At 47.6% G+C, this 17,955-nt stretch overlaps 1 protein-coding gene and 1 long non-coding RNA gene across 4 annotated transcripts in view; one reads left to right on the top strand and one right to left on the bottom strand.

The window, feature by feature from the left end:
• The window catches only part of LOC140396396 (host cell factor 1-like), a 126,689-nt gene that overhangs the window by 15,713 nt on the left and 93,021 nt on the right, over positions 1 to 17,955 (bottom strand). For all 3 annotated transcript variants that reach the window (XM_072484981.1, XM_072484982.1, XM_072484983.1), the window contains exons 18-23: positions 10,064 to 10,466; positions 8,846 to 9,109; positions 6,069 to 6,154; positions 5,567 to 5,704; positions 4,648 to 4,833; positions 4,085 to 4,382 (exon numbers count right to left, since the gene is read on the bottom strand). In XM_072484981.1, coding sequence (XP_072341082.1) covers positions 4,085 to 4,382; positions 4,648 to 4,833; positions 5,567 to 5,704; positions 6,069 to 6,154; positions 8,846 to 9,109; positions 10,064 to 10,466 — 1,375 coding nt within the window. The remainder of the gene's footprint in view (positions 1 to 4,084; positions 4,383 to 4,647; positions 4,834 to 5,566; positions 5,705 to 6,068; positions 6,155 to 8,845; positions 9,110 to 10,063; positions 10,467 to 17,955) is intronic.
• LOC140396397 (uncharacterized) overlaps positions 1 to 17,955 on the top strand; it is a 110,475-nt gene that overhangs the window by 53,554 nt on the left and 38,966 nt on the right. Inside the window, exon 3 of the long non-coding RNA XR_011936514.1 lies at positions 6,081 to 6,190. This is a non-coding gene — a long non-coding RNA (uncharacterized lncRNA). The remainder of the gene's footprint in view (positions 1 to 6,080; positions 6,191 to 17,955) is intronic.

Genomic DNA, 17,955 nt, shown 5'->3' with positions numbered 1-17,955 from the left:
GCTTGCTAGGAAAGCTGGTTGGGGGAGAAAGCTTCCCCAAGCCCCCAGAGGTGGACAGGGCCCACAGGTTGCTCCAGCAGAGGCCAAAAACAGGAGAACCACCATGGGCGATTATTGCAAAGCTCCACAAATTCCAAGACAAGGAGCAAAGCCTGAACTGGGCAAGAAGCACATGGTCCTGAAAATGGGAAGGGCATACAATCCGTAAAAACCAGGACATTGGGGGCCGACCTGACCAAGTGGCGAGCGGAGTTCAATGCGGCCAAGGCGACGTTCTTCAAGAACAAGGTGCGGGGCACGATTTAACAGGAAAATTTCCAAGTGTCATTTGGGGCAGGTTTTGCTGGGAGATTTCCGCAGGCTCTGCCGGCATGTTCCCCACCGCTACCTAATGACACAGAGTCACTTTTTGGGCCCTGGGGAGTTTTGCACCAGTTTAGCTCACACTCAGAATTTTTTCCATCATTGGGGAGCTGAACTCAGAGACTGCCATTTTGAAAGGTGCCCCGATCTCTAAGTGAGCTTGTGGGTCCCCCATACCCCACACCCATGGGCAATGTCACCCCCCACACACATGGACACGTTCTCCACCCCCCCCCCTCCAAAAAGTGAGGGCACCCTGCTATAGGGTCCCTGGGGCCCCCCCCATATTCAGCCCCCTCTCACCCACACTCCCTTACAGGTCCCCTCTTCCAGGTCCCCACACATCACCTCCCCCAACCTCTGAGGCCCCTTCTTACCTGTCCTGCACCCCCCCCACACCCTTCATAACCTCCTCAACCTACTTTCATGGACATGGCCCTTCCCATGGGCAGTGCCACCCTGGCATCTAAGCACTCTTGCACTGCCACCCTGGCAGTGCTCCTGCTGGCTTGGCAGTGCCCAGATTCCAGGGGAACACCCTACACTATCCTTGGCTACCCAGGGGCCTGGGAGACCACCTACTTCCCCCTCCCCCGGAGGGGACGTTTGTGTGGACCAGTACTGAATGATGCCCGGCTGTGGCCCTCCTGGGGAGGCAAGTGGATCCCGGGAGGCTGGTAGATACTGGGTAAGTAGGCCGACTTACACGAGTGCGGCTTGGTCCCGCCCATTGTGGGCAGGTTCCTGATCAAATGAGCCGCTGTGGCTGTTGGGAAGCCTGCAGGAGGATTCACCCAGGATCTACCCAGGATCGAGCTCCCCTCGGAATGATGTACCCGGCAAGATGAGTTCATCTGGAAAAACGGGCTGGGAAAACAGCAATGATGAACACACACGGACCATTGATACAAACATGCTAGTACAAGGAAGCAAGAGGAATGGGGGTGGAGGAGGGGGTCAAAACACCAAGTCAGGGGGAAGATGGGCAGTGGTGGGAGGGGGTGTTTAGAATGCTAACAACATGTCACGCTAACAACGTGACGCACATGTCCCAACGGCTGGAACAGAGAAGTCAACGGTGGCCATCTTGGATGGCTCACAAACAAAGAGAAACCCCGGCATGCAAGGGCACAGCCATGAGGCAAATATGGCTGACCCCACAGAAGGGGGTCTCAGAAATGCCGATGAGAATAGTCACCTGGAAGTCATGGACAGCATCAACTCCATGTAGCCAGGGAAGGTAAAAGGTACAGAAGGATTCCTGGTGGACTTCTATAAAAAATATTTGTGGCAGCACTGGCCTGTTCAACGACTCACTATCGAGAGAGTCCTGCACTCCACACTGGCACAGGCCTCAATATCGCTGATCTCTGAAAAAGTCAAAGACTCAACGGAGTGAGGGTCATACAGACCCATCTCACTCTTCAACACTGACCAAAGTTCTGTGGTAGGCCTGGCGAGGCGTGTTAGAGGTAGTTGCGGAGGGCTTTGTCAAGGGTAGCATCTAACGGCGAATCACAGACGCCCGCTGAATGTGATCATGACCCCACCCGTGGAGGAGACACCAGAAGTGATCATCTCACTGGGCGCAGAGAAGACCTTAGTCAGTGTCAAATGGAGGTACCTCATGGAGGTACTAGAATGGTTTGGGTTTGGCCAAAGGTTCCCCTTGTGGATGAAACTACCTGTACAGCGTTCCCCATGGACAAAACACCACCAGCTCAGAATAATTTGGGCTGCACAGAAGCATGAGGCAGGGATGCCCATTGTGCCCGCTGCTGTTTGCCCTGGCAATCGGGCCACTGCTAGGGGAGTTTGGAGCCTTTTCAGGTTGTGTGTGGGTGTGTGGTGCATGTGTGGAAGGGCTTTCCTAGGATCCACAAGAGCGTCTTACAGAGAAGGAAGAACATGGGAGGGCTGGCCCTTCCGAACCTTCAACTCTACCACTGGGCAGACACCGCAGAGAAAGCACGGGGATGGGTCAAGGAATCTGGAGTTGAATGGGTAAGAACGGAGGAGAGCTTCTGTACGGGAACATCACTCCGCGCACTGGCCACAGCCTGGCTCCCATTTCCCCAGCGAAGAACTCAAGAAACCCAGCGGTGGTGGCCTTGCAGAGAACGTGGAATCAACTCAGGCACCACTCGAATTGGTAGCAATGTCCACCATGTCTCCCATCTGCAAGAACCATAATTTCACAACAGACGCCACCTTTAAAAGGTGGAGACAGGATGAAGAGATAGTGGGGCCCTTTACATAGATGGCGCAGTAGCGACCCTGGGGGAAGTGACAAGCTCCTGCTCCCGAAAGGGAACGAGTTGCGATACATGCAATTAAGGAATTTCCTCCACAAGGAGACAACAACATTCCCCCAGCTACCAGAGTACTACCTACTGGACAGACTACTAACTGCGGGCAACTAGGGTGGTAACTGCAGACATGTACGGACGGCCACATGAGGAGTTACGATCACCACTGGATCTGACAAGGGAGAAATGGGAGGAAGAGCTAGGCATAGAGATAGGGGGAGAACTCTGGAGTAAAGTACTGAATAAGGCGAACTCCACCTCCTCATGCACAGGGCTGAATCTAACGCAGCTGAAAGTAGTGCACAGGGCACACTTGACAAGAACACGCATAAGCGGGTTCTTCCTGGAGTGGAGGTGTGAACAGTGCTAGGGAGGCCCGGGCAACCACACCCACATGTTTTGTCTTGTCCAAGACTTGTCGGGTACTGCACCGCCTTCTTCGAGGCCATGCCCAAGGTTTTGAGAATGAGGGTGGAGCCGTGCTCACTAGTGGCAGTCTTCGGGGAAGAGAGGCAGACATCCTAACCTTCGCCTCCCTGATCGTCCGCCTGAGACTCCTGCTCGGCTGGAGATCGGCAGCGCCACCCACGGGGTGTACTGGCTGTCCAACCTTGCGGAATTCCTCAAATTGGAAAAAATAAAATTCTCCATACGGGATCGAAGGATGGCTTCCACAACACAATTCACCAGCCTGTTCCAACAACTGTTTGTAAACAACAACCAATAAGGGGGGGAAGAGAAGAAGGAACCGGAACCAGGATGGACAAGCAGAACAAAGGAAGTGGGGGAGGGGGAAGAGAGGAGAAAGGACACCAACCAGGATGCAGGTCGAGCAAGGCAGAGGAGCCCGAGAGGTCCAAAGAGGAGGAGATACACAGGTACGATCACACCAAAAGTACACCCAGGTGGTGCCAAACACACCCCTAGTATGTTATAGTACCGGAGGTGACACATACAAAGTAAGTCCGACACAGAGGGGATAGCCAACAACAGGAGACCCAAAGCCACATATCTGCATGTTTCTATAATTGTTTTTCTTTCTTTGCTATTGTACATATCCATTCTGTAGATATCTCTATATTATGTACAATGTTCCTTACAATATTACTATAAATGCAAACCAATAAAAGGACTTAAAAAAAAATTGCTTTGAGTGGAATATTCATTCTAACGTCCTTTGATCATCCAGTGTAAATCCAGACTTTATGCTCTTTTACTATTAATTCGCCAACCAGCAAAGTTAAAAATATAGAAAAGCACATCTACTTTGTCAAATGCACATCAACCAGCAAAACTGCATTTAAAGTAGCATGTAACCCAGATTTTCTTTCTCAAAAATGATGGAATTTTGACGTCCACAAGCCAGTAAGACACATTGCGCAGATGCCCAAATTGCATTAAAACGGTGTTACCTTGAAGCCATCGAACTTGTGTAGCTGGTCCGTATCCCTTCTCATTTCGCGCTGCAATCCTAAAAATAATGGCAGGCTTTGTCGTACAATCAATATGTGCATTTGCAAGATGTGATGATGACACCACACAAGATGGCTTAGCACCACAGTACACTCGCATAAAGGCCAATTGGGCTGGGCTTCCAGATTTCGATTCGGTCACCTGAATGCTGCGCACAGCCAAATAAACAGAGTACTCCAGAATTTTGCCAGCAGTTGTAGCAGGTGGTTCCCAGGTAAGGTGCGCACCATCTACACTCTGTGAAAAGGGGTAACAGAATTGAGAAATTAAAATCAGTGCTCACTTCAACACTATTTTCCTCGGCATTTCTTGACACAGTTTCAAGCTAACTAAATTTTATGTCAGAAAACGTTAACTTAATATTACAGCAGCAGCTTCCCCACCTCCTCAACCTCACATCTTCAGCTGCAGCAAGATGGTTTTATAAAGAAAAGCTTACAAAGCTCAATAAATTACAATCTTTCTAACTATACGTTTATTGTAAACTGCAATCTCTTTGTACCTTGGTAATTTTGATAGCAGATGGAGCTCCAGGAAATCCAGGGAGACAGGTTTTGAATGCACATATTTCACTGAAAGAACCCCTTCCACACGCATTAATTCCAGCAACTCTGAACTTATATGCAGTTCCTGGGAGGAGTTCTTGCTTCTTTAGCATGCTGTAGTCTGGGGTGTTAGCACTCGCATCCTAAAACAAATAGAGGAATATTTAAACTTAGTTTTGTTTTGTAATGCCTTTCATTAAAAAAAAGGTTCATACCAGTTATTAGGAGTTAGTCTCATCCGTAATTTTACCTCACATACTGTTTTTCTAAAGTCATTTAGTTATGCTAAAAATATGTTATTGACGCATCCATTTTTCAGCTGAAGATATCAACAAGATTGCCTCTAAAAAAGAAAGTCCTGGGGTTCTACTATAGGAGCCTACAAATTCTTCTGACTGTTTGAAATTTGGCATTCTTGCCTTTGTCCTGATGAGTGCAAGACAAGAAGCTTCGGCAACATGTCTTTTCAGCAATATGGGCAGCACAGTGGTTTGATTCCTGCTTGGGTCACTGTCTGTGAGGAGTCTGCATGCTCTCCCCATGTCTGCGTGGGTTTCTTCCGGGTGCTCCGGTTTCCTACCATAAGTCCCGAAAGACGTGCTTGTTAGGTGAATTGGACATTCTGAATTCTCCCTCAGTGTACCGGAACAGGCGCCGGAGTGTGGCGACTAGGGGATTTTCACAGTAACTTCATTGCAGTGTTAATGTAAGCCTACGTGTGACACTAATAAAGATTATTATTATTATTCAAGTTCTGTATTTGAGCCGGTTTATTACCAAGAACTAAAGGAAAACCTAGCCTTTTGTAAACCATGATCTCACAAGTAATGGGAAGCACAAAATAACTTTTAAGTTGGCTATTTGAATTTCACTCACCTCGCCGTGACTGCCCTCTGGTGGCAAGTGATAATGAGTTACCACAGAGTTGGTTCCTTTGATGATTCCTACATCATACCAAGCATTGCCTTCTTTCTTTGGTGCTACCTTTAACGGCGCATGAGAATTTTCTTGTTTCTAAAAAGCAAAAAGGAACCTTGATCAGGTTTTGCATCTGCTGCAAGTGCATCACTGAAAAACCAACTGCTGCCCAGAAAGTTTGAAAATCAGCCACAGCAGCAACATGTTATTTACACTTATGAACACAAAACATCAATCCAGAGATTAACTGCATGACCTTAGAGTTTTACCAGATTTAGGTTATCCTCAACAATTAGTTGATGGCATGCCATTACCTGTTGTGTATGCATCATATCATATTTTAAGATTCAGGCAGAATGTGCAACTTTAGTTCTATAACGACTATGTAAAATCTATTGTACTGGGGAACCTTTTAAACCAGCAGAACTGTAGCTGAGGTAATAATAGTAACTCTGTTTACCCCATTTGCTAGTGGATTACTATTGGAGACTTCATTTGGTGACACAACTGCCGTGCTGGAGGATGGTGGAAGTGAACTTGCAGGACCTAGAAACAGAAGACTACAAGGTTATTTTCTGAGAGGTAGATGTGAATTAAATCAATCTTTTTTTAAATAATTTAGAGTACCCAATTTATTTTTTCCAATTAAGGGGCAATTTAGCGAGGCCAATCCACCTAACCGGCACATCTTTTGGGTTGTGGGGGGAAATCAACGGAAACACGGGGAGAATGTGCAAACTCCACACGGACAGTGACCCAGACTCAGGATCGAACCTGGGACCTCGGCGCCGTGAGGCAGCAATGCTAACCACTGTGCCACCGTGCTGCCCGAATTCAATCAATCTTACCATGTATTAAGTTTAATGACAGCACAGAAAAATATTTAAAGTGATGCATCTATTAACATTAGTACTGACTCTTTAGAACATCAGATGTATGATCCTGCCCACTCAGCTCCGAGAACAAAATTATCACTTTGCTAAATCATGTGCAATTCCATAATATATATAATCACATTTTTCCTGAGTATTCCTCATCTTTGTAAATACCATTAAATAGTGGATACATACATATATGAAACATATTTGAAGAATCTTACCTTTTCAATTATATACTTTAACTAAATATTGGAATCAGAATTTTTCCATTAAATTTATATTATTCAAATATTGAGATATATATATATTGAGACATAGAGGTAATTTAAAAAAAATCCTATTCAGAAACAATACAAAGTCAAAATATTAGACATGTTCTTCGGCTAAATTAATGCTAAAGCACTAGACCCTGATCCAACTGCCAATACAGTAAAGCCAAGAGATGTGAGAACATTGAACATTACAGCGCAGTACAGGCCCTTCGACCCTCGATGTTGCGCCGACCTGGGAAGCCACTCTAAAGCCCATCGACACTATTCCCTTATCATCCATATGTCTACCCAATGACCATTTGAATGCCCTTAGTGTTGGCGAGTCCACTACGGCTGCAGGCAGGGCATTCCACGCCCTTACTACTACTCTCTGAGTAAAGAACCTACCTCTGACATCTGTCCTATATCTATCTCCCCTCAATTTAAAGCTATGTCCCCTCATGCTAGACATCACAATCCGAGGAAAAAGGCTCTCACTGTCCACCCTATCCAATCCTCTGATCATCTTGTATGCCTCAATTAAGTCACCTCTTAACCTTCTTCTCTCTAACGAAAACAGCCTCAAGTCCCTAAGCCTTTCCTCATAAGATCTTCCCTCCATACCAGGCAACATTCTGGTAAATCTCCTCTGCACCCTTTCCAATGCTTCCACATCCTTCCTATAATGCGGCAACCAGAATTGCACGCAATACTCCAAATGCGGCCGCACCAGAGTTTTGTACAGCTGCAACATGACCTCATGGCTCCGAAACTCAATCCCTCTACCAATAAAAGCTAACACACCATACGCCTTCTTAACAACCCTCTCAACCTGGGTGGCAACTTTCAGGGATCTATGTACATGGACACCGAGATCTCTCTGCTCATCCACACTGCCAAGAATCTTACCATTAGTCCAGTACTCTGTCTTCCTGTTATTCCTTCCAAAATGAATCACCTCACCCTTTTCTGCATTAAACTCCATTTGCCACCTCTCAGCCCAGCGCTGCAGCTTATCTATGTCCCTCTGTAACTTGTAACATCTTTCCGCACTGTCCACAACTCCACCGACTTTAGTGTCATCTGCAAATTTACTCACCCATCCTCTACGCCCTCCTCCAGGTCATTTATAAAAATGACAAACAGCAGTGGCCCCAAAACAGATCCTTGTGGTACACCACTAGTAACTGGACTCCAGTCTGAACATTTCCCATCAACCACCATCCTTTGTCTTCTTCCAGCTAGCCAATTTATGATCCAAACTGCTAAATGACCCAGAATCCCATGCCTCCGTATTTTCTGCAGTAGCCTACCGTGGGGAACCTTATCAAATACTTTACTGAAATCCATATACACCACAGCAACTGCTTTACCCTCATCCACTTGTTTGGTCACCTTCTCAAAGAACTCAATAAGGTTTGTGAGGCACGACCTACTCTTCACAAAACTGTGTTGACTATCTCTAATCAAATTATTCCTTTCCAGATGATTATACATCCTATCTCTTATAAACCTTTCCAAGATTTTGCCCACAACAGAAGTCAGGCTCACTGGTCTATAGTCTCCCAGCAAATAGTCTCAAACTGCTTTAGTTTCAAATCAGCCGTAGTATATGTAATTTAGCCCTAGCCTAGAATGACCATAGGCACCTCTCTCAGAGCGAGACAATTGATTATAGAGCTTGAGGGGCACTGTATGTTCATAAATTACCATACCTGGTCTGGGTTTTGAACCCACGCCATTGGCATCATTCTGCATCATACTCAAGCCAACTGAGGTAACTGACCCCCGCCAGTTGTACAACTCCAGTCACATTTTAAAAATGGCTTGTCAATTGATTCTGATATCTAGCAACTTTCTGAATCAATTTGTTACAAAACTGATGCTATGCTGCTTTTTTTTCTTTATTTTCCTGACACTGAAAATTACCAGTCTGTATGTGGTCACAGATACCTGCATTGAATCGATTGCGACACGCAGCGTCCAGTGCAACTGGGTTAGTAGCTGCACACCGTGATGTAGTATAGCCACGGGTTTGCAATTACAAATACTAAAGAGGAAACGCAAATAGAATATGCTTAATAACATTCCCAGCCAGTTAAACATACTTGAAGTGGTAGGTTGGTGAGTGTCCTCTGTCACCTGGCCTTGCTGACTGCTTTGCATGTTTGTATCATTGGGACTCAGCACTGCTGCTTGAGGAGGAGCACTCAGTGGCACCAGAGGCTGCAATGCATCCTTTTGTTGTGCTGGTTGCTCTGGGGTCTGAGTCACAAGCTTCTGGCATTGTTGCAAATGCTGAGAAGACACTATGTTAGGCACACCTGGTTCTGAAGCGACATCTTCTGAGGGAGGTTTTACAGAATTGCATTCTAAAATAACAAAACAAGCAGTTCAGAAAAGGTCATTCTGAAAACAAAGATTTGATGTAACTGATTACTACGTTATGCATAATGTTTAGAAAAGAAAGAGTGGAATCCTTTTATACATCCAGAAGTAGCCCTGTGATGTAAACAAAATATACCTAACACACTTTAAAAATGAAATCTGAACTTAACACATGCAAGGTACAGAATGCAATTTATCCAGGAGGTTGGATTATTTTAGAAATCAGATGCAGAAAAGGTTGCAATAATCTAAACAGTCACATTTCTTTGTTAGCAATGTGCCCTGATTAAAGAAAAACAATGAATATAATAGTATAGTCTCTAAAACCGCAGATTTCACATTTTTGATTGCTACTCAGGCTTGCCTAAAAACTGTTTTTGTAAATAGTGGGTTAAAGCAATATTTTTAATCTTGTTGCACAAATCTGCAGAATTAATCCAAGAACAAAACGTCTCAGCATAACATGAAGTTCTAGCTTCTTCCTAATGGCAAATAATAGCTTTCATTGCTATCAGAATCATAGAGTTTACTGTGCAGGAGGCCCATCAAGTCTGCACCAGCCCTCAGAAAGAGCACCATACCCAAGCCCATGCCTCCACCCTATCCCCATAACCCAGTAACTCCAACTTTTTTGGCGCTAAGGGGCAATTTAGCATGGCCTATTCATCTAACCTGCACATCTTTGGACTGTGGGAGGAAGTGAGCTCCCGGAGGAAACCCACGCAGACATGGGAGAAAGTGCAAACTCCACAGAGTCACCAGAGGCTGGAATTCAACCTGGGTCCCTGGAACTGTGAGGCAGCAGCGCTAACCACTGTGCCGCCCCCAAGAAGTCCTTTTCATGATAATGATTACAGCTACTATTCTCCTTTTGAGAAAAATGTCAGCCTATTCCTGAACTACATTTAAAAGTTACTTTTTTAAAATATGGTGCTTACCTGTAACTTTTGGCAATGAAGACGTTGGAATAACTCCAGCAGTCGTTGTGTGTTGGATACTGTCTACTGGTTTTGTTTCAGTAACAAAAGGCTCAGTTCCAGTGACATTGTGTTGGCTCTGTTGCTGCTGCACTGGGTTTTGACTCAACTGTTCCTGTGCTTTACCACTTTCCACTTTCTCTTGTGGACTCTGGAAGTCCTCTGACTGATCAGGCTGCTGACTCTCAGGTGGCTGTGGGATTACTGCATGAGCAAAGTTCTTCAATGTCTGTTCGGAAGAAGTCTGAAGTTCAGAACTCCCTGGATTTTGGCCAGTCTCTGCAGTGGGTGCCAACTGTGGCGTGCTCAAATTCGACAAAGACGTACTACTGCTTGAAGTAACATCTGATGTTGTTGAGGAAGCCTGGTCATTGGAAAGTGAAAGGTTAAGACTGTAGGTATTAATAAAAAACCTAAACATAAAATAATATATTCATCAGTTTGTCTCTTTTATATAAAGCAAATATAAAATACTCCTGATAGTTATAATCATGTTTGTGCTAATAACCTGCATTATCCAATAGAGTAAATATGGAACAACTGTTTCCCGTGGCAGAAAGGTTGGTAATCAGAGGACGCAGATTCAGTGCAATTGCCAAAAGAATGAGATGCAACAGGAGGAAACAATGAGATGTTATGCTCTGGGATGCCTTGCCTGAAAGGGCGTGAAAAAAATTCAACACTAACTTTCAAAAGACAGTCAGATAAATACGTCAGGGGAACAAAATGCAAGACTACGAGGGAAAAGCAGAGGGGTAGGGTTAAATTGGATAGTTTTAACAAAAAGCTGGCACAGGCTTGGTGGGCTGAATGGACTCCTTCTGCACTGTATCATTCTTCTCTGATTTTTATAACAAAGTAAATAATAGGACTTTGGTGCAAAAAATTGAATGATCAGATAATTTGAATTAAGCAAACCTGAATTAAATATAAACTGTATAGCAGATATGTCCACAGCTGGAAATATTTCAAGTGGGTGAGAAAGGAAAGATTTATGAGGCAGTGATAAGATTCATACAAGGGGAATATGGATCATATCATAATTAATCTGAGATGCTAAAAAAATAATTTTGATTAAGCTAATATTTCAAATTTAAAAAAGATAGTATCATTATACAAATGTGATAAGCATTTGCTCAGTTGCATCATCAGTCATTTCCAGTTTTAGTTCGGAGGAAAAATGAATGATAAAGCACCAAAACATCAACTCTATTTAATTCTATCCTTTAAACAGACTAATTGCAGAAAAGGATTACAGTGGTCCAGTCGAAAAGAGGTCACTTTTTTTTTTAATAGACATTTTATTGAGGTATTTTTGGTATAGAAACAACAACAAAATAGACAATATACATGAAATCATAAACATAGTGCAAAAACCGTTTACCTTTCGTACAGGTCCCACCCTTATTACCCCCCTACTCGAACCTAAACTACCCCCCCCCCCCCCCCCCAATCTGCTGACGATTAATTTTCCGCAAGGAAGTCGACAAACGGTTGCCACCTCCGGGTGAACCCTAACAGTGAACCTCTCAAGGCGAACTTAATTTTCTCCATGTAGAGAAAGCTAGCCATCTCCGATAGCCAGGTCTCCGACTTTGGGGGCTTTGGGTCCCTCCATGTTAACAGTATCTGTCTCCAGGCTACCAGGGAAGCAAAGGCCAAAACATCTGTCTTTATCTCCTCCTGGATTCCCGGATCTTCCAACACCCCAAAAATCGCCACCTCTGGACCCAGCGCCATCCTCGTTTTTAAAACCTTGGGACATGACGTCCGCAAACCCCTGCCAAAATCCCCGAAGCTTTGGACATGTCCAAAACATGTGGACATGGTTCGCTTGTCCTCCCGCACATTTTGTGCACCTGTCTTCCACCCCAAAGAATCTGCTCATCCGGGCCACTGTCATGTGAGCCCGGTGCACAACCTTAAATTGTGTCAGGCTGAGCCTGGCATATGTTGCGGACGCGTTGACTCTACTCAACCCGTCTGCCCATAACCATCCAGGTGGAGATGGTTAGCAATTTCAAATTCCTAAGGGTGCACGTCTCCAAAAATCTGTCCTGGTCCACCCACGTCGACGCTACCACCAAGAAAGCACAACAGCGCCTATACTTCCTCAGGAAACTAAGGAAATTCGGCATGTCCACATTAACCCTTACCAACTTTTACAGATGCACCATAGAAAGCATCCTATCGGGCTGCATCACAGCCTGGTATGGCAAATGCTCAGCCCAGGACCGCAAGAAACTTCAGAGAGTCGTGAACACCGCCCAGTCCATCACACAAACTTGTCTCCTATCCATTGACTCCATCTACACCTCCCGCTGCCTGGGGAAAGCGGGCAGTATAATCAAAGATCCCTCCCACCCGGCTTACTTACTCTTTCAACTTCTTCCATCGGGCAGGAGATACAGAAGTCTGAGAACACGCACAAACAGACTCAAAAACAGCTTCTTCCCCACTGTCGCCAGACTCCTAAATGACCCTCTTATAGACTGACCTCATTAACACTACACCCTGTATGCTTCATCCGATGCCAGTGCTTATGTAGTTACATTGTATATCTTGTGCTGCCCTATTATGTATTTTCTTTTCTTCCCTTTTCTTCCCATGTACTTAATGATCTGTTGAGCTGCTCGCAGAAAAATACTTTTCACTGTACCTCGGTACACGTGACAATAAACAAATCCAATCCAATCCACTATCTCATCTCCCAGCTCCTCCTCCCACTTACGCCTCAGCTCCTCGGTCTGCGTCTCCTCTGACCCCATAAGCTCCTTATAGATGTCCGAGACGCTCCCCTCCCCTACCCCCCCTCTGGAAATTACCCTATCTTGAATACCCCTCAACGGTAGGAGCGGGAAGGTTGCCACCTGTTTACGAAGGAAGTCCCGCAACTGCAGATATCTGAATTTGTTTCCCCTCACCAGCCTAAACTTTTCCTCCAGCTCGGAAAGCTCCCCTCTATGAACACATCCCCCATCCTCCCAATTCCCGTTCTCTGCCATACCTGGAACACCCCATCCATACTCCCTAGGGCAAACCAGTGATTATCACAAATTGGGGCACAGACCGATGCTCCCGCTGCTCCCACATGCCGCCTCCACTGGCCCCAAACTCTCAGGGTCGCCACCACCACGGGGCTGGTGGAGTACCGCGCCGGCAGGAGCGGCAGAGGCGCAGTTACCAACGCCCCCAGACTGGTGCCCTTACAAGAAGCCGCCTCCATATGAACCCACGCCCACCTCTCCCCCACCAACCACTTCCTGATCATGGCTATGTTAGCCGCCCAGTAATAGTTGCTAAAATTTGGCAGCGCCAGCCCGCCCTCTCCCCGGCTCCGCTCGAGCATCTTCCTTACCCGCGGGGTCTTGCCCACCCAGATGAAGCCTGTGATCATTCTGTTGACCTGCTTAAAAAAGGACCGCGGAATAATAATGGGGACACATTGAAATACAAATAGGAACCTCCGGAGGACCGTCATTTTCACCGTTTGTACCCTCCCGGCTAGCGACAACGGGAGTGCGTCCCATCTCCGGAAATCTTCCTTCATTTGGTCCACCAGCCGGGCCAGATTCAATTTTGCAGCCAGTCCCATTCCCGCGCCACTTGGATGCACAAGTGCCTAAAACTACCCCCCACTGACCTAAATGGCAGCTCCCCCAGTCGCCCCTCCTGACCCATCGCCTGAACCACAAACTCTTATCCATGTTTAGCTTATACCCCGAAAACCGCCCGAATTTCCGTAAAATCTTCATGATTTCCTCCATCCCCTCTACTGGGTCCGAAACGTACAGAGGCAGATCATCCGCATCGAACAAAACCTTGTGCCCCCCCCCCCCCCCCCCAACCCCCCCCGGACCCAGCCCCTTGAAGCTCTCAGAGCAATTGCCAACGGCTCTATAGCCAGCGCAAACAGTGGGGAGAGGGGGCATCCCTGTCACGTCCCCCGGTGCAGTCTAAAATAGTCCAAAGTTGTCCTGTTTGTCCGCACACTTGCCACAGGAGCCTGATACAGTAACTTGACCCAGTTAATAAAGCCCCGCCCGAATCCGAACCGTTCCAGTACCTCCCACAGATAAACCCCCATTCTACCCGATCAAAAGGCTTTTCTGCATCACTACCTCCACCTCCCTACCTTCCGGAGGCATCGTGATCACATTTAACAGCCTTCTTACATTGGCCACCAACTGCCTACCCTTAACAAACCACGTCTGGTCCTCCCCAATAACGTCCGGAAAACAGTCCTCAATCTTGGAGGACAAGATTTTGGCCAGCAACTTGGCATCCACATTCAGCAGGGAGATCGGCCTGTAGGACCCACACAGCTCCGGGTTCTTGTCCCACTTAAGAATAAGCGAAATCATTGCCTGTGACATCGTCGGGGGCAGCACCCCTCTTTCCCTTGCCTCATTGAACATCCTCAACAACACCGGTCCCAGTATCCCGAGAACTTTTTATAAAACTTCACTAGGTACCTGTCCGGGCCTGGGGCCTTACCCGCCTGCATGGCCTTCAAGCCCTCCACTATCTCTTCCAGCCCAATTGGGGCCCCCAGCCCTTCTACCCATTCTCCGTTGGGAAATTCAGCCCCTCCAAGAAGCGCCTCATCCCCTCCGGCCTCGTAGTGGGTTCCGATTTGTACAGCCTGCTGTAAAAATCTCTAAACGCCTTATTCACCCCTACCGAATCACCAACCAGGTTCCCCTCACCGTCCTTTATTTTCCCTATCTCCCATGCTGCTTCCCTCTTCCTAAGCTGCTGTGCAAGCATTCTACTGGCCTTCTCCCCATGTTCATAAATCACCCCACTGGCCTTTCTTAGCTGCTCCCCCGCCCTCCCTGTGGTCAGCAAGCTAAATGCCACCTGCAGCCTCCGCTGTTCCCTCGGGAACCCTGCCTCTGGGGTCTCCGCATACCTCCTATCGATCTGTAATATCTCTTTTGTGAGGGCCACGAAGAATCCAGCACGAGTTTTAAGGATACAAAGTAATAACATTTATTTACAATAACATATATAAAAGCAGCAGCAACTTCCCTTGCTGCACACTCCTTCCTGTTGGATCCTGAACTGGCCAGCTTTATTTATACTAGGAGTTTACTAATGGTTTCTCCGCCCCCCTCATTGGGGAAGCTCATATTCCCACAGGATTGTGGGATTGTCATTAGTCCCCAGCCAATGGTAAGTAGGCAGGTTATAACATCCCTCCCCCACAAAGTCCAAGGAATCCACCGAAGACCCTGGCGAAGGAGGGCGTCGGACTCGTTTGGCCGCAGGCCGGACACCATTTGCACGTGACGCTGGATCAGGCAGCGTGTAACGAGACGGAGACCGGCGCTTCCGTGATGAACAGCGCAACGGTTGTACATCCACGGCCCATGGACCCGAGGATTCCCCCTCTGATGCATCCTGTGTCTCCATCTCGGAGTCAGAGTCTGCTGCCTCCGTCATGTCAACGTCTCTATCTCCATTCAGTTCCGTAACGACCTGCGCAGGCTTCGAGTGAGGCACCAGTGGAAGATTGTGAGGGCTACCTTCCCTTGTTTCTGGTCTCTGCGGCTGTAGAAATGAGCTCCGGGGGCGGGGAATCTTTTGAGGGGATAGTCTTCTGGACCGAACGTGGTCTACATGTTTGCGCTGGAGATGACCCTGGGCTTGCACTTGGTAAGATATAGGACCCGTTTGGCGAAAGATTACACCAGGAACCCATTGGGCACCACCAGCAAAATTCCGAATGAACACTGGGTCACCGGGCGCAAACTGCCGAATCGGCTGATGCCGAGAAAATCCCTGTCCCTGCCGTTCTTGTGTGCGGCATACTTTTGCGCCAATGTCCGGGAAAACCATACTAAGGCGGGTGCGAAGTCTCCGGCCCATTAGGAGTTCTGCGGGAGCTACCCCAGTCACCGCATGGGGGATGGTCCTATAAGTAAACAAAAAGCGAGCCAGTCTCGTGTCCATTGATCCGGAAGACTGCTTCTTTAGGCCTCTTTTGAATGTCTGCACTGCGCGCTCTGCCAACCCCTTTGAAGCCGGGTGGTAAGGGGCAGTGCGGATATGGCGTATGCCGTTCATCTTCGTGAACCTCGCAAACTCCTCACTCGTGAATGGAGCCGTTATCCGTGTTCAGCACCTCGGGGAGGCCATGCGTACTAAACGACAAATGCATCTTTTCAATTGTTGCGCAGGACGTTGTCCCCTGCATCTTATGCACCTCTAGCCATTTAGACTGGGCGTCAATTAATAGAAGGAACATGGATCCTTGAAAAGGGCCTGCGAAATCTGCATGCAAGCGTGCCCAAGGCCGCCCTGGCCATTCCCAGTGATGTAGGGGCGCGGCCGGCGGAAGCTTCTGATGCTCCTGGCAAATGGAGCAGTTTTGGGCCACCTTCTCAATGTCGGTGTCGAGGCCTGGCCACCAGACATAACTCCGGGCCAACATTTTCATTTTGGTCACACCTGGATGCCCATTGTGCAAGTCTGCTAGTATCAGCTCCTGGCCTTTTTCTGGGACAATCAATTCTGACAGCTTGGAGGAAAATGCCCGCAACTTGCCTGGGAGCTGTCTATGCTGCCCACCATACAGGACTATGTGCCGAACCTTTGACAGGACTAGCTCCGTCTGGGTCCACTCACGGATCTGTGATGCCGTGACAGGCAAGGTGTCCATAAAATTTAGGGTTGCAACCACCTCACCGGTCGTGGGGGTCGACATGGGGCCGGTCGATAAAGGCAATCAGCTCAGTGCGTCGGCATTTGCTATCTGCGTACCTGGTTTGTGCTCCAGAGAATACTCGTATGCAGCAAGCAACAAAGCCCAGCGCTGGATCCGTGCGGAAGCAATGGGCGATATTGGCTTATCCTCTCTGAAAAGTCCCAGCAGAGGCTTATGATCAGTCAGGATAGTGAAATTGCGGCCATACACGTACTGGTGGAAGTGTTTCACCGCAAAAACCACTGCCAGGCCCTCCTTCTCGATCTGCGCGTACTTTTTCTCCGCTGCAGTCAATGTGCGGGAGGCGAAAGCTATCGGTCGCTCGGCCCCGTACTCCATCTTGTGGGACAGGACGGCCCCAATACCATACGGGGATGCATCACGTGTGACGAGCAAAGGCTTTCCAGGATCATAGTGGGTTAGTAACCCAGACAACGACAATTGTTGCTTTACCCGCGGAAAGCGGTTTCTTGCGGCTGACCCCAAACCCAGGTGTGATTTTTCTTTAGCAGAAGGTGCAAAGGGGCCAGCGTAGTTGCCAGATTGGGGAGGAACTTCCCGTAATAGTTTACGAGACCGAGAAAAGAACAAAGATGTGAAGTGTCAGTCGGGGCGGGGGCATGTTGAATTGCACGCACCTTCTCTGCGACGGGGTGCAAACCTTCGCAGTCCACCCGATAACCTAGGTAGACTACTTCCTTTGCCTGAAATACGCACTTTGTGTGACGTAAACGGACTCCAGCCTCCGAAAGGCGTCTAAGGACAGCCTCCAGAATTTCCAAATGTTCCTGCTCCGACGTCCCTGTAATCAAAACGTCATCTAAGTAGACAGCAACACGTGGTAAACCTCTCAAAATGCCCTCCATAACACGTTGAAAAATTGCACAGGCAGAGGATACTCCAAAGGGCAACCGTGTATATTCATACAGGCCCCGGTGTGTATTAATCGTTACATATGGTCGGGAGGCAGGGTCCAGCTCCAACTGCAGGTAGGCGTGACTCATATCTAATTTTGTGAACGAGAGTCCACCTGCAAGCTTCGCGTAGAGATCCTCTATGCGAGGCATGGGATATCGGTCGAGTCGGGAAGCCGTATTCACTAAGTTTATAGTCGCCACTCAAGTGAACTGTGGCATCTGGC

The sequence above is a fragment of the Scyliorhinus torazame genome, chromosome 19 (assembly GCF_047496885.1).
Source record: "Scyliorhinus torazame isolate Kashiwa2021f chromosome 19, sScyTor2.1, whole genome shotgun sequence".
Classification (NCBI taxonomy): Eukaryota; Metazoa; Chordata; class Chondrichthyes; order Carcharhiniformes; family Scyliorhinidae; genus Scyliorhinus; species Scyliorhinus torazame.
The sequence above is the reverse complement of the archived record's forward strand: the minus strand, read 5'-3'. Positions and strand labels throughout refer to the sequence as shown.